Source organism: Chelonoidis abingdonii, chromosome 19 (assembly GCF_003597395.2).
Source record: "Chelonoidis abingdonii isolate Lonesome George chromosome 19, CheloAbing_2.0, whole genome shotgun sequence".
Lineage (NCBI taxonomy): Eukaryota > Metazoa > Chordata > Testudines > Testudinidae > Chelonoidis > Chelonoidis abingdonii.
Window position 1 is genome coordinate 32,964,823 of NC_133787.1, and position 21,114 is coordinate 32,985,936.

Sequence of the window (21,114 nt, forward strand, 5' to 3'; positions counted from 1 at the left end):
GAATTTAATGTTCATGAAACTGACACTTGCAAAGTTGTAATAAAAACTGAAGTAATTTTTAAGATGTTCCTAGTAGAGTAGAGAAGTGATCAGTGTGTTGTAAGCATTATAATTCTAACAGCCGTAGATATTTTTTTTTAAATGTGGAAGTGATGCACTCCCTAGTTGAGGTACTTTCCCATGTGTGTAAGCAAACCCCATATTTATGCTTGTGAAATAATGTATTGCACAGAGGATTGGTGTACTCAAAAATGGGTTTACGTGTGAAGGAGCATGCACAATTTTGTGTGTTGACAATTAATGGCTGCTTGTGAAAATTTGGCTCCACGTACCAGATTTGAATTTAGATTAAGCCCATAATATCCCTGAAATTTCAGAATGTGCAGCGTCACTTTAAATATAAATTGTGCACTCAGCACTGTTGGGCTGTATTTTCTCCTTGTTTTTTTCTCTCAGAATCTAGTCTCTGCAAGTACTTTGAGAACAATTTGTACCAGAAGGTATGTTGCCATAACGCTGGTTCTCAGAACAACATGACTGATATTTTCAATATCAGGAAAATCCTTTCCTTTGTGAAAGCACTTTGTCTTGGTTTCTGAGAACAATACAAAGTAACTGTTACTTAAGGGGGAATGGCAGCTTTCTTTATGGGCAGAATTGCTTTGAGAGAGTTAGACTAGTGTCTGTCCTTCCCAAAAACGTAAATAATTGAAAAAGATTTCCACAGGGATCTGAAGCTGGGCTCTGGCTTCAGTTTTGGAGAATAGAGCATTGTTTGAAAGTATACTTTTAAAAATAATCTGTATCTTTTGAGAGACTGTTTTTGTTTTAAAGGATATTGCAGAAATTGCTTAAGTTGGAGATATTGGCTGGAAATAATTCTTCGAGAGGACTGTTTTGGTGGAGTGATGCTTTGATGAATTTCTGAACTGGAATGCGGTAACGCGGGGCTGTCCAAATGCTGCCCAACTGAGGGCTGCAAAGGCTGCGCCTAATCTGCAACATGAAAGGAAAATTGCAGCCCACCTGCACCTTTAATAATACAAAATTGTGTCCCACAGGGACTGTAGTTCCCAGAATGCCGTGCATGAACATGATCTGACTAGTAGTTATTCAGATCAGGTTGGATCATCACCAGCAGGCCCTTCTGTTTTGTGGGTACTAGAAGTGTAGATGCAAACTCATTTTGGAACAAAATAAAATTTCTAGCCATTTTCCTTCTGAAAATAGACTTGAAAATGTAAAGTTAAGGAACAAGCATCTGAGCTCTAATTCTGCAGCAGGAGTCTGAGGGAATTTAAAGACTCTTCTCCCAAACACACCTCTTATGCAAGAAGTTAACTTTCCCCCAAACCAGAGTCTGGCATAGACTGTGCATAGTGGTGTGATTATGGCAGCCCAGATGAAGGATTGTTTTGCAGGCCACTCAGAAATGTTAAGGATTAGGGTTAGAGCGTTGCATGCTGGAATCTGTAGTATCCACAGGCCACATTTTCATTTTAAAGGAGAGGGTGGCTGTGGGCTACATTCAGCCCATGGCATGCACTTTGGTCACCTTGAGACCTGAAGATGGAAAAAGCAAAAATTCTGCTGTATCACAGTGAGAGCCTAGTTGTAGGTTGGCAGTAATTGTGCTGCAGCTTTGAAACTTCTTATGTTCTGATGAACAAAGTTTTAAAAGGAGATGTTTTTGATAGGTCTAGCGGTTGTGTTTTTTTAATCCTTAAGAACTAACATAGATTCTTTCATTGGAATGTGTTGGATTGGCAGCATAAAGCTCTGTAGTGAAATTATCATAGAGAATGGGTAGCCAACCCATCTCATACACCAGGGCTTATCTAAACATCACAGATTGTCTTTGTTATGTATTAATATTTCTCACAGTGTATTAATCTTTGCAGCTGATTCCAAAGATGATGCTGATAAATGGCTCTGTGGCTTGAATATCTTGCATCAAGAAGTTATGAATGCTTCTACACCTGCAATCACAGAGAGGTACGTGGAATTTCTCGCCTTTGTTTATGAGAGAGACTTCAACAGCTTGACACTTCTTTGCAATTTGACAGTGAAAAACTGAGAAGACATTTTCAAGGATGAAACCAATGTGGTCTGTCAGTTACATTAAGAGCAATATTCTACAGACACATGCTATACCTAGAAAGTGTGGTCCAAATTCAGATCTTGTAGAAGCATATGCCACTTGATAGCCTTCTATGAAGTTATGGCCACTTACACTGTGATGGATTTGGCTCTGTGGTTGGTTGGTTGATTTGTTATATAAACTCACCTGGTTCCAGGTTTGGATGCCAAAGAAAGTCTTTAAGAAGTTCATGAGAATGTCTGGTCTGTGTGTGTTGGCATCTGTTTCAAGTGAACCAGAGTTTCTCAGGATCTCACATCTAGAACCTCTTCCCCCCGCTTCCCACCACCCAGCCCTGGGCAGAGAATCCCCCTCTTCTCAGCAGGCCCTGAGGTCCCTCCCAGACCTGACCTTTTCTCACCCCATTCACCTTTTGTTAACAGTGGGGGAAAGTCATGGTCTGCCACTCTGTCTGTCTTCTTCGATGGTTTGTCCAAATTGCAGCTCAGGTGTTGATGCCCTACCCATCTAAATCCAATTTCAACTGAGAAAAAGTATTCCTCACTTCCTGTCTTTAACTTGTGTATGGTGTTGCTCTGTGCTGTTATATAGTTGCTGTGCATGACTCTAGAGGTGTCTACATTTCAGCAACAGCAAAGTGATTCCTGTATAGACAGATTATATGAGGTTTTTAGTGAAATGCTATGTTTATCCTTTGGGGTGAAACATGTCTATATAAACAGATCTTCCCTGTCAGTATTGCCAATATCAGTAAAGGGATGCTGGCCCTAAAATTGACACTTCTGTCTGATTTATGTTTTTTAACCTAAGATAGGTAAAAGATTACTACAGCTAGAAGAGATTAAGCGGATTCTCTTTTTCATTTTTACTTCATGCATTTGACGATATTTGAGACCACATCCTCAACTAGTGTCAATCAGTGTAGCTCCATTGACTTAATGGAGCTATGCCAGTTTACACCAGCTGAAGATCTGGCCCTTTTGTGCCCAGTTATTTTCACTGTTTCCCATATGTATGGTTAGTCATTTCCCTTGTTTATGTGGGCTTGTCACACAGCAGCAAGGGGAAGGCAAAAACATTTTGTTTAGAAATGGGAAAATACTATTGTAAAGCCACAAACATTAACCAAGGCAGATACAGCAGATGCAGCACCTGAAAATGCTTGTGACTCATTTTTCAGAATGTGCTAGATTTCCAGTTTAAATATCTCTGCTTACTTTCATCACTGAAATTGTGATATTGAACAGGCTCTGTTAGTTCTTAATTATTAAAATAACTTTTCTGGTTTTTTTTTTTTTAAGCTGGCTGAGAAAGCAGATCTACTCTGTTGACCAGACTAGAAGGAACAGGTATGAATCTCATCCTTTTCAGGTTTTGCTTAGTTTTCATGGTCAGTTTTTCTACATCAGTTTTTCTACGTTTTCTAGGAGTAGAATTTTGAAGTAACAAACATCACTTTGCATAAGAAAGATGTGACTTAGGTAACATGTGAGAATCCAGGACACTGCACCTGCTCTTTCGTTAGTAATTTGTTCTGTTTTGTTATGGAGACATCAAGCATATGAAATTCACTGATGCATATACATAGTGTAACAGAGAAGGAAATGTATCATTTTGGTTTTCGCCCTTTCTTCATGGCTGGAACTAGGATGAGTGTAGTTTTAGGCAGGGAGAGGGGATGCTTTCCCCCTCCTGCTTTCAGCTCCTGACTGCCAGCAGAACCTAGCTGCTTCCTATGTAGAGGCTAATCAAGTGGGAACTCAGAGGCTGGGACTCTGCTTTCCTGCCTTGGCTATGTCCCCAGCACTGCCTGAGAGGGTGAAGAGAGTGAGGAGGGCATAGATGGAGTTGGCCTAACAGCAGCAGTCACAACAGGCCTTCCTCCTCACACTGAGTCAGAGCCTTGAGGAGGGGGAGCATGACTGGGTGAAAGAACAGGGCAATCCTTGGAAGGTGAGGTAGGGACAAGGAGATCCATGGGGGAACAGTCTGAGGGACATGGAGCAGGGTCATTCTGGAGATCCTGGGAAATGGGGTAGGTTAGGCAAGGGAACACAAGACAGTCCTTAAACATAGAGGTGGGAGGAAGCCAGCAGTGGTCTTTCAGAATTAGATTGAGGACTTTGGCAGTGATCCAGAGAGTTTGCAGAGTTCTCACTTATAAGAACTTGCTTTGGTAAATATAACTTGGTGAAATTGGCCGGATGGTTTACGATCGTTACTCTGTTATGTGTCAGGGGAGGAGACCTAGGGCTTAGGAATTACCTCAGGATTCATGCTTCTTGGCTGAGGAAGCTGCAGCATATTGTAATTATGGAGGTGTCATATTTGGGTTCCTGTGGGAAATGGAAGCTGCTCACTGCAGGCCCATGCAAAAAATGGTGTAGATTTTAGACTTCAAAATTTCCCTTTATGGTGAGTGATAGCGAGAGAGAATCCTTGCTCTGCTAGCCGAGGTGCTGGATAGCCTGTTGCAGTGCAGAGGATGCTGTCTTGCAAATTCAGCTGCAAATTTCTCTTTAGAATTGATGTAAGTTGTACGATGCCTTGAGAAGGAAGTTAACCCCTTGGTGGGTGGCACTTTAATGAAGCTTAGCTACCCCGTTTTCCCAGCAGTATTAATGTTTGTACTTCTTGTTCAGTGCAGAAAATAACATTCGTTTCCTCTCATTTAGCCTTTTCCTAAGAGTAAAATAAAACATGTTCTCATTGTCTGGATGAAAACATGTTATTGCAGGAAATAACACCATTCTACAAGCAATCTGTAGTACTGGGCAGATTATTGCAATACAAACAGAGATGGAAGGGTACGAACGGAATTGGGTTCTCAAGCATAGGGGCTGTGACAAAGTTCCTCCTCTACCTTGGTGGGTCCTGCGCTTATTGGCAGATTTGCTCACCTCAGTGATCTTCCCCACAGTCTGGATCAACTCCTCCTGTGTCTGATCAGGAGTTGGGAGGTTTGGGGGGAACCCGGGCCCACCCTCTATTCCAGGTTCCAGCCCAGGGTCCTGTGGATTGTAACTGTCTATAGTGTCTCTTGTAACAGCTGCATGACAGCTACAACTCCCTGGGCTACTTCCCCATGGCATCCTCCAAACACCTTCTTTATCCTCACCACAGGACCTTCCTCCTGGTGTCTGATAACACTTGTACTCCGTAGTCCTCCAGCAGCACACCCTCTCACTCTCAGCTCCTTGTGCCTCTTGCTCCGAGCTCCTCACACGCACTTCCTCGCCTGGCTGGAGTGAGCTCCTTTTTAAACCCGGGTGCCCTGATTAGCCTGCCTTGATTGGCTGCAGGTGATCTAATCAGCCTGTCTGTCTTAAATGGTTCTAGCAGGTTCCTGATTACTCTAGTGCAGCCCCTGCTCTGGTTACTCAGGGAACAGAAAACTACTCATCCAGTGACCAGTATATTTGCCCTCTACCAGACTCCTGTACCCCACTGGTCTGGATCTGTCACAGGGCTCAGAGAGATTTTAGATATCAGAGACTGACTTGCTTAGTCTGGAGTGGGAGGACAAAGTGTGCCAGCTGCACCATTCTTTACTGGATGCCAGATCACGTCACTGCACTTGGCACCTGCTCTGCTGCTGATGCATTTTGATAAGAAAGCACCACAACAGCGGAGAACCATGAAACAAAGGAAAGCCATAGGGCAAAGAAGGTTCAGCAGATACTACATCTAGTTAAGGTTATGTTAGTTTCCATAGTTGTTTTATTACTGGACGGTAACGTAACTGATCTGCCTTGGATATGTGCTGAATTGTGAGGTGGTGGTGGTGTTTTTACTTTACCCAGAGAGGATTCCCACCTTTGGAAAACTCCAGGAAACAGATGAATGCTGCAATTAACTTTTTTTTTTTTTAAATTTTAGTCAGTTAATTATAAAGTTGACACTTCCCGGCTAGCCCCAGAAGTGAAGCTTTGCTGCTATATGCAGTAATGAAGTCATCCCTGAGTTTAGGCCTTTGCTATCCAGAAAGAGCTATTGAGAGGCACCTAAAGGGTCACAACAAAGGTCTGGAACTTGAGGCCTTGGTTCCCATCCCTGCTCTGCCAGAGACACCCTATGTGACTACTTAGTCGCTGTGTGCCTCAGTTTCCCCATCTATAAAATGGGCATGATAGCACTGTTCTGGGAATATGTAAATTAAAGATCGTGAGGCACTCTGATACTGTGGTAATCGTGGCCATAAAAATATCTAAGATATACTGAAACCAAAGCTGAAGTTGATGAGGGAGGTGGGAGGTCTGAACCCCATTCAGCCACAGGGGAAGAGGTCACTGTACAGAAGGAGCTGCTCTACAGTTCGCTCAGCCCCCATGCATCGGGACCCCGCTCCTGAGCCCTCTGCACCTGAACCCCCTGCATCAGGACCCCTACACTGAGGAGCCCCACCTCCCACACCTGGACCACCCCGACAAGCCCCCTGCAGCTGGACCCCCACCCCATTTCCAGCACCCGGAGCCCCTGACACCCAGCCCCCCCCTGAGTCCCAACCACCATCACTTGGACACCTCTGCAGAGTCCCATGCAGGGCTGTCCAGAGGGGGGGAAATGGGGCAATTTGCCCTATGCCCCGGGCCCCGCAGGGGTCCCACGAGCCCTGGCCTGGCAGTGGTCCAGGTCTTTAGCTGGCATTTTGGCAGTGGGGGGCCCTTTAATGCTGCTGAAGATGCGGAGCTACTGAAGGCCCCCCCGCTGCTGAAATGCCCCGTGAGCCCTGGCCTGGCGGTGGTCCGGGTCTTCGGCAGCATTTCGGCAGCGGGGGGCCCTTCAGTCGCTCCAGGTCTTCTGCGGCATTTCGGCGGTGGAGGGCCGTTCAGTGCTGCTGAAGACGCGGAGCGACTGAAGGGCCCCCCACCGTTGAAATGTCGCCGAAGACCCGTACTGCCGCTGCTTCTCTGCTTTGCCCCAGGCCCCCTGAATCCTCTGGGCGGCCCTGGTCCCATGAGACCCCTGCACTCCCCCACTGAGCCCCTGTACATCCAGAGGGCCCCCCCACACCCAGGCCCCCCACTGAGCCACCTGCACCCAGATTGCCCCACACAGAACCCTCTCACCCCACAGCTGGATCCCCACACTAAGTCTCTCCACACTTGGATCCTGCCAGGCTGAGTCTGTCTGCCCCACACATGGATTGTTCTCTTGCTATCTTGGTGCACCTGGCACGGAGGGGGCAGGGCCCTGGGGTGTTTCTGGGGCAGACTTGGCCCTTATGCTGTGTCAGCGTCGAGTGCAGACTCACTGCCAAGTCTATGTCCCGGCGTGGGGCTGCAGGGTTATCTCCCACCCTGGGACATGGTGGCCCCCACTGCCATGCTGGAGCCTCCATATTTATTTATTGACAAATAAAATATGCAGAATTTTGCAGATTTCTTTTTGGTGCAGTTTTTATTTTTTTGGCACATGCCCCTGCTTCCAGGAGCCTTGTGGAGTGCCCCCCAACCCTGGCTGGAGCGGGGCAACCCCTAATCTAGACCCCACTCCCGAGTAGGAGTTCGAGGGCCGGATTAAAATGGCTGGGGGGCCAGATTCAGCCTGTGGGCTATAGTTTGCCTACCCCGGTTTAGTCCAACTTTCAAAGAAGTCAGTAGACTTCTGTTGCACTTGGATTGATCTATGGACAGAGAACATTTTAAAAATATATCAATAATTTAATTTTTGTGTTGATGAAAATATATGCCATTGGATAGTTGTAGGTTACCTAGATACTAACAGAATGCTGTTTTTGCCCTCTTGTTTTTCAGTATCAGCCTTAGAGAACTGAAGACCATACTTCCCTTAGTAAACTTCAAAGTAGGCAGTGTGAAATTCTTGAAGGATAAATTTGCGGTAATTATCCAAAGCACCTGATGTCCAGTATTTGGTGAAAATATTTGACTCTTTTATGCAGCATCTTGCCTGTGGCTTTTGTTTCTTATCATGTGATTTAATCTGTTTAATATTGGTTAATTTCAGAGTTTAGGTTTGAATGTAATGCAGAAGACCTTTTTTAATTATCTTTATTACTGGTATTAATATTGCAGTATTATCCAAAGTCAAAATCAGGCTCATGGCCCTCTTTTCAGCACTGTGCAAATGTGTAGGAAGATATGGTCAGTGCCTGTTTTAAGGCTAGAATTTGCATTATGAGTGAAGCAATACTTTTGGTTTCTATTCAATGTGAAAAACTGTTAATAACTTTTGAGACCTCTTTACATCCCTGCAGGAACCTTAAAGATCTCCTTATTTTTCCTGCTTTATACCTCTCTATTCTCCAAGCCCTGAATTATAGTTATTAGTACTCTGGTTAATGAGCACTGAATGAGTCATTCTTCAGAATCTGCCAGCTGTCTTCTTAAGTGAGCAACTGGCTAACTGCCTGCTGGTACTCTGAGCTGGGGTAGTGGACAGAGATGAGGGGTAGGAACAGTGTATTACAAATCAAGATTCTGTTTGTTCAATTAGCATGTTAATGTCATTGTTAAGAAATCAATTAGCCATCACGTCAAAACAATTAAAGTAAAAATATGGCAGCCATATATGCCTTGGAAGACTATGGCACCTGGAAAGGGTATGTCACATTTCTTGCTGTACAGGTGTAACCTAGGCTATTCCAAATACACTGTTTTTAATACTTCCTCCTCACAGGAAATAGGAGCTCCCAAAGAAGAACTTAGCTTTGAACAATTTCACGTGTTCTACAAGAAAATTATGTTTGAACAGCAGAAATCGGTAAGCTCATTTATAGATTGATAGTCAATCTACATACTATTATCCTGCTTGATTTGAATAAAAGGTGAATACTGATTTCTCCTCACATCCCACACCATAGAAAAGCCCTCACTTACAGTATTGTATTTGATGTGTCTGTGACAACCAGTGCCAATAACTGGATTCATAAAATAAATAGATAAGAAGTTTGTGTTGCTTCTTGGGTGTTTAAAAGGTGAAAGTGTGCACACATGTAATGGGATTTTGTTTATCATGTGAGTCTTTCTGCCCAGTTTGTAGGATGGCCTTAGTCAGGTGCAATTAATAAATGTTAAGTGAAATAAGGGTTTTGTTTTTGCATGACTTCCCAATTTAATTTATCCCATATGCCAAAGGATACTCTTTAAATTATGCCGGTGACATGTCATGATCACCAAATAATGACCACTGCCATTCTCCCTTATGTCTGGAGATGTTTGGTGTACTGTATGGCATGCTTGTGACAGTCACTGGGATGTGTAAATGCCATGGAAATATGCTAGCGATTTATTTGGTTAACTATTTGATCGCTACTTCCAAATGTTCATTCCATCCAGATTCATGAAGTCAATGGGAACTGTAAGTGTTTAGCATCTCGGAAAATCAGGGCTCTTATTTAGGTGCCTCACTTTAAGCACCCAAGTTTGAAAATGTTGGCATAAATATCTGAATGCTAGTTTCTGCACATGTTAATTGTGCCTGCGAATATGTAGGATATTGTTAAAACTGAAGCCTTCTATCCTCAATTGTACATGGGCATAGTTTATTAGTAGTTCTCTTTTTCAGCTTTGCAGATTAAGCATAATCATTGTAATGTAGGTCTGTAAAATGCTATTAAAAAGAACCATATGCTTGAAGTAAGACTTCTTTGTTTAGCTAACCTTGTTGTGTCTCTTTTCATGACACTTCACTTAAACACCTTAAGCAGAAAAAAGTTACTTAAAGAGGAGAGCGTAGCACAGTATAGTGAGGTTATCTGATTTACTAGTTATCTGATTGTCCACACCCTTGGTGCATCATTTCAAGGAGACTCCTCAGATTGCGTAATTACTTTTACAACTAAGTTTCCCAAGCTCTGTACTCTGCTGGTCCAACCTGGAGGCCATTTAGTTTAGATTTTGTAGCCAGCTGACTAAATATGATACAAGATACATGTTTCCAGTTTTTCTGGGCTATCTACCAGGAAACTTGACTGCTTGTGTTTATTATGTGCATTAGCAAAACCAAGTTTGGCTGTGAATTGTATGCTTTTACATGGAGAAGGTCTGAAGCGTAATCACGACAGATGACAGTCTGTTGTTTCTTACCTTTCATTTTAACTCAAAATTTATCTTGTTAACATAGCTTGTATAAAATGCAAGTAGACATTTCTGTCCCTGATAATAGTTACAGATATTTCTGATTATTGTGTGTCTCTCTTTTTCTCTCCTCCTCTTAAGATTCTTGATGAATTCAAAAAGGATTCTTCTGTGTTCATTCTTGGGTGAGATTTCCTGTTACTATAATTTTGTGCATGTGTGTGTTGGTTATAACACTTCAGGACTTTGCATACCCAAAGATTTCCTGGAATCTCAAAGTCCATTCATGTTTTTAAGTGATGTCACTGTTCTCTGTAATGGTATTTTCATTAGTGACCAGAGGTGGCATATCTTGTTGCTATGGTACTCATTAAGATGAGTGAACATTTTTCATATACCATTTTATATGAATTTTAACATCTCACATTTTAAGATACGCATCCTAAAATTCTGACTTCAGTGGAAGATTTCCTGAGTAAGGACAGAGGAAGAGTGGCATAAGGAAGCTGTTGATAAGTGCCAATACCTTGCCCACAGATGGATTTCAGTCAGAGCTCCTCATGTTTAGCATAGGACAGAAGTTGTCTCTATATCTTCTGATGGCGAAGTTTAATTTTTAACTGAAGAAGCATGTGGTGCATGGACTTGACAGAAGCAGGGCAGAATTCTAATCCTAAATCATGGAATGTCATTGAATCTCAGTTTCCCTCTCTGTAAAATGGGTATATTATCTATTTAGGGGAGTTGAAAATTAACTCTTTGTACAGCATGTTGAAGAAATGAGATGCTGCAGCATAAAAATGACAAGCATTGCTGCTTATTATACTTTTTTGAAACTAGTTTATCATAACTTTGAACATTACATCTACAATTTTGTTTAAAGCATTTGAGAAGTTCCTTTAGAAATGGTTGCCTTTAATATAGGGCCCAATTCTTTAGTCTACTGAGTAGAATTTATTGAACTCATTGGGACTGCTGGCATCAGGTTTTGGTTCTCCATGTCAGCTCATCCAATAAATATCCAGAAGAAATGGCTTGTGGGATTATGGCTATGCAAATAATTTACAACAATAATATTGTTATAGTCCCATAATTAAGATGCACAACATCCTAGTGAGGTGAGTGTTGTTTCCACTTTACAAAAAGGTAAACAGAGAGAAGTTAAGTAACTTGCCCAGGGTGACAGAATGAATCATTATGAAAGCTGGGAAGGAAACCCAGAAGCTCTGATTCAAAGTCTTGTGATCCAGATGCTAGCCAGCTGCTTTTGGGGCCTGATCCAAAGCCCATTAAAGATAATGGAAAGACCCCCTTTGGATGAAGTTGTAAATTCATGATATAATTTATTCGGTTGTCTACCATGGTTCTGCTAAGGCCCTGACTTATATGATATTTGATCTACCCCTTTCTTTTTTTAAATGAAACATTTCTTCTAAAATTTTTCCCTTTCCTTTGGTCTAGAAATACTGACCGTCCAGATGCTTCAGCAGTTCATTTGCATGACTTCCAGAGATTTTTGCTACATGAGCAGCAGGTGAGAAGGTTATGAAACTCAGAATTCTTCCTCACCAAGGTTCACAGCGTTATGTATTTTTCAAAGAGTCACAGTCTGACATATAGGATGACTGATGATAGTTGGCATTGAACCTTGTGGGCTAAATCTGAGCATTAGTCTTAATTATTAAAGCGTGATCTTTCATTGAGCTACTGTTTTTCAACTGCACAAAGAACAAAAAGGTGTGCAAATGGATTTTTCTGGTCTGCTAAGCTTCTAAATAAACGGAGGTGGTTCTTGACTGACATGTAAATGTCAAGGATGATACCCTGGCCCCATTGTGGGTGGCACGAGGTAAACATGTGGACTGAAATCTTGGCTCTGGCCCCACTGCGGCTGGCACAATGTAAATATTTGGGATGGTGTGCCAGCCCCATTGGAATCAAAGAGAGTTTTGCCATTGACTTGAAAAGGACCGGAATTTCACTCCTGATGGGTGCTCTTTTTGAAGAAATTGCCCTGTACTTGAGGCAGTTGGGTTCAGTGATCTGGGAAGGGGCTTGTCTTCATCTGTAACAGTTCTGATCCTGATTCACAGACAGCATGGTTTAGTTTGACTCATAAAGTAATGAATAATTAAAAAAAACTGTCAGGCCAAAGATTCACTAAAGGAACAAAGCAGTTCATTTTTGAAGCTGCCTGCTGTATTACAGTGTGCATATTCTACATCTTTGGAAAGTCTGGAGGTCTTCTGTATGTTTAAGCTTTATGACGTTCCACAGCCACTACTGAACTCCAGGCTTGCAAATTTGTTTGAACACTCAAATCAAACACTGAAGTTCATTGTTCCCATGCATTCCCTGTATGGGAATACCTAATATCTTTTCCCCTACAAAACAATGTTGAAAGAGCATAAAGGTTGTAAAGTCAAGCACTCAAAAGTTAGGAGAGACCAGAATGAAGATTTTCTCTGTCTTCAGTAGGGCCAGGATTTCACCCATATATAGAGTCCCCACCTGTGACAGCCTAGCATTTAGACAGAGGGCATCTTAGATCCCTAAAACATCACATAGGCTTTTGTTAGCTAGGAAAGACATTATCTTTTATTTTTAAACTATCATTTATTATTTTATTTCTGTAATGCCTATGAGCCCTAGTCACTGACCAGACTATTGTACTAGGCCCTGGACAAACATTTAACAAAAAGCCATTACTGAATATTCTTTGAGGAAAAAAACATGAACCTAAATTACAGTAGAAAAATTCCGTGAACTCAAACAGCTAGAGAGGTTTGTAAAACTTCAGATATTCTGGTTTCACCCACTTACAAGTATCGTTATGTGATCTTAGACACTGATTTTAAATGCAGCAGTAGCCTGAACCACTGAGAGTCTTTCTTACTGGATGGGTTCATCAAAAGATGCAGTTCTGTTAACTGTAGGCAGTGAAGAATGCAGTTTAGTAAATCATTACTGTGAGTGTCTGTCTGTCACTTTCATATTATATAATATATAATTTCATTCACTAAGTTTTATTATCTTTTTTGGTAATAAAATAAAACAACTTAAATGATAAACTTTTCTTAATTCAAAGGAGTCTTGGGCACAGGATCTCAGTAAAGTCCGAGAACGAATGACAAAATTTATAGATGACACTATGAGAGAAACTAGTGAGCCCTTCCTCTTTGTGGATGAGGTGAGATAAAATATTTTCTTATAGTTCTATATACATTTAACTTTCTCTTCTAGTTCCTTGAAATTTAGTTTGCTGGGCAAATCCCCCTCTGTTAGCAAGAGGGCAGTTCCTCTAAGCTCTGTTGTTAGTGTTTAAATTCTTTATTCTTTTCTGATTGCATGCATTTAAATCCATTCTCTTTTTTTGTTTTAGTTTCTCACTTATCTTTTCTCAAAAGAAAACAGTATTTGGGATGATAAATATGATGCAGTAGATGCTCAGGATATGAATAACCCTTTGTCCCACTACTGGATTTCTTCCTCTCACAACACGTAAGTTTCCAAAATCTTGATTGTCTCTGATCAGAGAGACCTGGTGTATGTTAAGAGAAGCAAATGTTAGTTTAAGTTTTACACTAGAGGTGCTCAGACTGGATTTGTGAAGCCTTTCTGAGAAATTGCATCTGATAAGACTCACTCACTTTTTTTCACTGAGTTATAGTGTCAGAAAACACAACCCCTTCCCTTCATTTCCCCTCCCGCCCCCAAGAGAAGAGCACAGGAAACTTTGTTAAAAGAATGTAGTCCAGAAGCTGAGCTCAGACTGCCACACTGAGCTTCCTGTAACTCCTTGATGCCAGAAGATGGGGATTGAATGACTGTGGGTGTAAAAATTCATGCTAATGAAGGAATCTCCGCTCCTCCTGACACCTACAGCTCTGTTCAGTTAGCATCATTGTGCCTGGGCATTACAATGCCTAAAGGGTCAAATCCTGCTGGCCACATTTAGTGGGACTTTTGCCTGAGACTGGGCTGCAGAATTTGGGTTAAAGTCCTCTGTCAGAGTGTCTCCATGGGACACGTTATTTACCACTTCATTTCACTGTGGTGGGTTGTATTTACCGAGAGATACCGATACTCTGAGCATTACCTGTATTTTACAGCATTTTAGTCTGTTGGGCATGCATCTCTGATTATAAACATCTAGAGAAGGATTATGATAGTATTTTGAGCTTATATATTATCTACACTTACAAAAGAAGTGTGTGACAGCACCTGGTGTCCTTGCTCCCAGACTGCTTCTGAAATCAAGATAATATGTAATATAATTTTTTAACATGGTTGGATCATTTTGGGAAACTGTCGTCCTCCTTTATATGACCTGAAATGTAGCAGAACTGCGATGGTTGTTCTGAGCAAGATGGGGGAAGAGCAGGCTGCTTGTGGGAGTGGGGACTCTGGGATAGACCAAAGCTCTGTGACAGTTCACACTGCAGAAGGGGGTGGTTCAGGGAAGAGGAAGCATGTGGCTAGTGGATCTTGAAACAACACATTTCCACTGGCTAGGAACTAGCCCTACATGGCCTTTGTATGGGAGACAAGGATTCTAGCAGAGAGGGACCAGAGGTGCTGCTATACAAAGGCATGTGAGAGCGAAATTAAAAGTAGCAACCTTTACTTTGATCTTCCTTATTGTTCTGGATTTATTGTACAACCAAAATGTGTTCTGTGTTTAATACATTGTTGGCAATTATCATTTTGGGGGCGGGTTTCCTGTTAAACATTTTACTATTATGAATCATGTTTGTTACAATGGTGCCCCATGGTGTTAGATGCTGTAGAAAGTATTAGATGGTCTCTGTCCCAGTCAGTTTACAATTTGAATAGCAAGAGACACACAGGCTATGGGAAGGGGTATAACACAAGTAGAGTGAGCAGTCTGATGGCAGCAAATGTCATGTTAGTGCCACAATTAATTTTTTTGGGTGCGTTTACTTGGGGATCAGCTAGATGGAAAGAGAAGAAAACTGGGATGAGGAGGTACAGGTCAGGGGAGAAGAGGGTAAGGGGAGCAGGTGTGGAGTGAAACTGAGGTGAAGAAACTACTCCAGCTCTCCCCCTCTCTTCCTACCACTCCTTCACAAACATCGAGTCAGCACAATGCAGAGAAAGTTTTGTCAAAACCATAGAAATTCTCTGAACTGTAGTAAGGCTCTCAGTACTTGTCCTCTGTGAACTGTGGCATGCAAACTGTTAGGCCAGATACAAATCTATGTAATGGTGAATTTTCATACTTAAACAGCAGTGGGTGCAACAGCAACATAACAAAATGGAACATTAATTCACAGGAATGGGGAAGTTTATCATCTAACATTGCTTTAAAAAAAGAACAAGTGAAGAAAATATCCCAAGGAATTAAATAACATGTATAATAAGAAAAAAATGGCTTATGGTGTATATGAGGACCTTTCCCTTTCACTAGACAGGTACGCTGTTTGACCTCGCCTCGACTTGGTGGAATTTGGATATATTGTAGAGATGTTCTACTCTACAAAAAGTTGGCAAGGGGCAATGAATGAACTCTTGGAAATTCTTGCTAACTGATCCATGCCAAGGTGCTTTAGCATCTGATTCAGAGAAGTCCACTCACTTCAGAGAGAGTCAAAAATTCAGTATTCAAAACCTCCACAATAGAAAAAGATTCAACATTCAGAAATTCTGCAACAGAATATATGGGACCCTTTTTAAAATTGTTGCCTTCCTTCTGATGGTCCCTCTTTACTGTTCAGATACCTCACAGGAGACCAGCTTCGAAGTGAATCTTCCACAGAAGCTTATATCAGATGCCTTCGAATGGGATGTCGATGTATTGAGCGTGAGTAACAAGCTTGTGGAGTGGTTTGTGACAGGAATGCTTTTGTTCTTCACCTTTGCATAGCTTCCTGTGGTTGCTAAGCACAGCAAAACCAAAACTTGTAGTTTTTGTAACACAAAATTAATCCTCTCTTTTTGTTTAAAGGATGTGCTAACTATTAGAACCAACATCCTTCAGAATTCCATCATTTCCCTACTCGCTTGCTTTTCTTTTATTTCTTTGAAACACTAAAATTCAAGTAGCTCTTTTAAAACCTATTCCACTGTGTACACCAGAGATGAAGCTACCAGAATGACCAAATTAATTGGTTAAGCCCCAGCTTGCCCTTCTCCAGTACATCTAGGATAGGTGCTGTTCTTGGAGCAGCATATTGCCACTTTAAACTCTGGTGGACACTAGTAAACCCAGAATTCAGCTGCCTAAACTCCTACTTTTCTGTTCCTAGCTGCGTGTGCTTTTAGAACCTCCATATTCTATTTTTTTTTATTACTATTACTTTATGCAACTTAATCTCCTCTGTGAGGGATATAAATCTACTTAGCAAATCATTTTAATATAACATAAAAGTATGTGTGTTGTGTTCTGTATATTGGAGTTATTTAGATGGCCTCTTATTTATTCTATGTCTGCACTAGTGGATTGCTGGGATGGTCCTGATGGGAAGCCGATCATTTATCATGGATGGACACGGACAACAAAAATCAAATTCGATGACGTGGTGCAGGCAATCAAGGATCATGCATTTGTCACATCAGAGTGGGTTTTTGTTAATGTATAAACTTGGTTTAGAGGATTTTAGAGTTTTCCTCAGGAGAAAAGGAACCTTTCATGTTTGGTTAATTGAAAAGGCCAAGATGCCTGTCTTTTCCCTAATGTGATTATTTTTTCATTTTTTTGTAAATCACCAAGAATTTTAGGTCTTAATAGATCCTATTTTCAAGAAAAGGCCCACAAAATGTCAGGATGCTGCTCGGGCAGGTAGGAAATGCCCCAACAGGCTCCCCATCTCTCTGCTTGAGACCTTGTCTGTAAAGATGAGTTTGCGGCTGTAAAACTTTAATAAATATGATTTTAAAAATACTAGAACTGGAGAGCAGAGCATCAGAGAAAGGGAAGCTCACAGCTCCAAACTTACCATCGTAGATGAGGTTGCAGCTGAGGAGATGGGGAATCCCTGCTCATGCTTCCTGCAGTGATAACATGGGCTACAGCAGTATCTCAGCTCTCCTCTTCAGGCCCTTCATTAAAACACCTTTAAAAGGAAAAGTATTGCCTGTTGGCAGGAAGGAGGCAGGAAGGATTTGGGGCTGCAGGCTCCTTTACTCCTCACCATGCAAGGTAACTGGCTGGCCATAGAGGAGAGAACATATTTCACCCTCTTGGGGGTGGGACAGGCTAGGAGCTCTAGGAGATGACATACCTCCCAAAGCTCCCACTGGGATTGTTGCCGTCTACATGAGTCTGAGCCTGTACTCAGTTGCCACAATCTGGCACATTGTTATTTTGGTTGGAAACACTTCATTTTTGGGAGCTTGATAATGAAGAAAAGGCGTCTTAATATTCAAGGTGTTCCAAACCTCTTTGTTGCAGTTGGCTAACTGAGCTACATGGGTTCCTCACCATGATCAGACATTCAGATAACCATGTACAGTGCACACGGGGGTCCCAGTACTTCAGACATATCAAACCATCAGCATAGTAAATGTATTGAGGAATGCACTGACACTTCCTCACACTGCTCATGTTTGGTGGTGGTGGTGTGATTCAGTGATTGCACATCTGCAGCCTTTCCCCGGAGCCACTCAGTCCTCAGTTTGCTTTGGATATTTTTTTCCCCCCTTCCCTGGCTTTTTCAGAAGCAGAAATTGAATGCTGCCTCTGCCTTTCTGTTCTCTTTTACCAAGGTTCCCAGTGATCCTGTCAATTGAAGAGCACTGCAGTGTGGAACAGCAGCGCCATATGGCCAAAGTATTCAAGGAGGTGTTTGGGAACCAACTCCTAATGAAACCAATCGAAGTCAGTGCAGATCAGCTGCCGTCGCCAACCCAGCTGAAAGAAAAATTCATCATCAAGGCATGTTTCCTTTACTAAGCGTCTCCTGTGTGTTTTGGTAATTAGAACTGTTGAGTGGGAGCCAGGACACCTGACTTAGCTGCTTAGACGCTGTATGGCCTTGGACCAGTCTCTTAACTGATTCATGTCTCTGATTGCTTGCATAATATTGGTTTAATTGTAAAGCATTTGAGGCTCCTTTGGGCTTGAAGAGGGTACGTGCTGCAAGTGCACATGACTATCATTTGGCAACATTTTATTGAGCTTTGTTAAAATACATACTAAATTGCTTGCTATTGGCTTTCTTTGCAATTAATGTTGCTATTTCAAGTGCCCGAAGAAATGTCTTTTCTCCCAGCAAACCTTTCAGCCTCTAAAATGTCACCATTAAATTTCAGTGAGGTTCACTGCTACAGAGGCTCATCATAGACCTTCTGCGCAATAACATCGTGCTTAAAAATGTTAAGTGTGCTTTTGAATGGAAAATCACATTAATATTTAATTCTAATGGATCCCAAAGCACTTTACAGACTGAATTTTCAAAAAAGATGGTTACTCACCTTTATAACTGTTGTTCTTCAAGATGTGTTGCTCATATCCATTCCAGTAGATGTACGTGCCGCGCGTGCACGCTTGTTGGAAGACTCTTACCCTACCAACTCCAGTGGGCTGGCAGGTCGCCCCCTAGAGTGGTGCCGCCATGGCGGCTGATATATACCCCTGCCGGCCCGCCCGCTCCCCAGTTCCTTCTTGTCGGCTACTCCGACAGTGGGGAAGGAGGGCAAGTTTGGAATGGATATGAGCAACACATCTCGAAGAACAACAGTTACAAAGGTGAGTAACCATCTTTTCTTCTTCGAGTGATTGCTCATATCCATTCCAGTAGGTGATTCCCAAGCCATACCTAGGCAGTGGGGTCGGAGTGAGAGGTCGCAGCGTGAAGTACGGCAGAGCCGAAGGCTATGTCTTCTCTAGATTGCTGGACCAGTTCAGAGAGAGAGGCAGAGTGGGAAGCGATAGGGTAGTGGACGGAGGGACCAAAGGCGCGGCCCGGTGCAGAGGTCCGGGATGGGCACGGGGCAAAGAAAGCCGGCGAAAGAAGCGGGGAGCCCGGGGGGAGGGTGGCAGGCACAGGGCCCGGAGGAAGGGGAGCCAAGGGCGAACAGGCGGGAGACAGGAATGGCACCCAGGGAGGAGAGCCGCAGGAGAGGAGACAGGCAACTCCCGGGACCCGGGCAGCGAGGGCAACGAAAAGGCGGGGGTGGATATGGGGCGGAACGGCCGGGGGGCGCGCGCGAGCAGAAAAGGCGAGCAAGCCAGACCACAACGGCCGAAAGGAGGGCGCGGCGGCGTCGGGCGCAGACGAAGGGGGCGGGAAAAAGACAGGTGAGGAAAGTAGCTGGGGACCATGAAAAGGCCCGTGACTACCAGGGGTGGGGTGTTTTTTTTTTGTTGTGGGTGAAGAAAGGCTGGGTGGCGGGCTCAAAGCGGGCACCGGGGCCTGATGGGAACACTGTAGATCGGGGCTTCTACGTGACGAGGGCCCCAGCCAGGGCCGACAGCCCAGAGCTAGGCAGAGGGTGAATGCTACCACAGGAACGCCGGTCTTCCAGGAGAGAGCAGAGAGGGAAGCGACGTAGCCAGTGCTTAAACGGGGGGGACATAAAGTCGGGTCAAAACCAGGTTCAGGTCCAGGGAGGGGCGGGGCGGTGAATCTGGGGGTAAAGATGCTTCCAGAACCCTTAAGGAACCTAGTCACCATCGCGGTGAGAGAAGACGGGAGCGACCATGCAGCGTTCCGGGGTGGGAAAAGTGGAGATAACGCAGTGAACCCGAGAGAGGACAGCCGCCTAGGCCTTGCTGTTGAGGGATAAAGGTAAATTGAGGATAGCAAGTATGGTTACCTCAGCATGGGAGGAAGCACGCCGATATGCCACCGCACGTAAATACGCCTCCACTTGGCCGAGTATCGCCATCATAGAAGGCTTCAATACTGCCTAAGGAGTACTGTCTCAGCCAGGGTAGAGCAGACGCAATTCAGCCTGGTCAGCCACTCAGGAGCCACGCCTATTGAGGTTGTAGGACTGACGTCCTGGGCGAGTAGCGCCGTGGTCGCAAGTGATCTAGGTCCAAGTGAAGAGGCAGGGGGACAGGGTCGGCTTACAGATAGGTCCAGCAACATGGAGAATCAATGTGCCAGGCGCCAATGCCGGAGCGATCAGAATCAAGTCGGGTCCTGTCCTATAGCACCTCAGAAGGACGCTTGTGGATTAACGGATAACGGGGATACTGCTGTAAATACTAGGGCGCGCCCAGGGAAAGGATAGGTCATCTTCCGCACCTGTAGCCCGGGCGAGTATACCTGTAAAGGAGCAGAATAGGTGCTCTCCTGCCTGGCGGAACTGAAGAGGTCACTGGGGATCTATTCTCTCACTCTCAGAAGAGCTCAAGAGCGACTGTTCGGGAAGGGTATCCATCTGTGGTAGAGGATATGGGCCTGCCAGACTCTACCGCTCAGCGTGCGAATCCCCAGGGAGAAATTATGCATGACGTTTGAAATGGAGGGGCTATGTAGAAGTCCCACATACTCTCATGGCCTCCTCCGAATCACAGAGGAGATACTGTGTGTCTCGCCGCTGCTTGTTTATATAGTACTTCGCGTCGGTGTGTCGGTGAAACTCGCCAACACATTATGCGACCTTGTATCTCTGAGAACTGGTCTGACTATATCAAGGCGGTACCGCTCTTTTTTCGTATCCCCGCACGTTGATGTGGAGGGTAGCTCGGTGAGGATGAACCAGGCAGCCTTGGGTCCGTCAGGTTCCTGAGATGTTAGCTCCCTCTAGCCCAAGCTGATGCATTCCGTTGTAGGGACACCGGAGGACTTTGGAGTGGATTGAAATGGGAGCCTCCTGACTACATCCTTACGGACTGGTCCAGCCACCAACGTAGGGAGTGTAGGACATCCTGGGGAACTGTGACAATCGTGTCCAAAGGGCGTCTGGCTGGACGGAGCTGAGCAATGAGCCAGGACTGGAGGGGCCTGAGGCGGAGCCTTGCGTGTCCCGTGACGAACGTGCAGGTTGCCATGTGGCCCA

The 21,114-nt window shown here is 43.7% G+C and overlaps 1 protein-coding gene across 1 annotated transcript in view; it reads left to right on the top strand.

The window, feature by feature from the left end:
• PLCG2 (phospholipase C gamma 2) overlaps positions 1 to 21,114 on the top strand; it is a 104,034-nt gene that overhangs the window by 38,468 nt on the left and 44,452 nt on the right. The window contains exons 4-14 of the mRNA XM_032766117.2: positions 1,902 to 1,995; positions 3,403 to 3,450; positions 7,858 to 7,942; positions 8,741 to 8,824; positions 10,282 to 10,325; positions 11,602 to 11,674; positions 13,229 to 13,330; positions 13,523 to 13,641; positions 15,879 to 15,964; positions 16,600 to 16,720; positions 17,869 to 18,037. Coding sequence (XP_032622008.1) covers positions 1,902 to 1,995; positions 3,403 to 3,450; positions 7,858 to 7,942; positions 8,741 to 8,824; positions 10,282 to 10,325; positions 11,602 to 11,674; positions 13,229 to 13,330; positions 13,523 to 13,641; positions 15,879 to 15,964; positions 16,600 to 16,720; positions 17,869 to 18,037 — 1,025 coding nt within the window. The remainder of the gene's footprint in view (positions 1 to 1,901; positions 1,996 to 3,402; positions 3,451 to 7,857; positions 7,943 to 8,740; positions 8,825 to 10,281; positions 10,326 to 11,601; positions 11,675 to 13,228; positions 13,331 to 13,522; positions 13,642 to 15,878; positions 15,965 to 16,599; positions 16,721 to 17,868; positions 18,038 to 21,114) is intronic.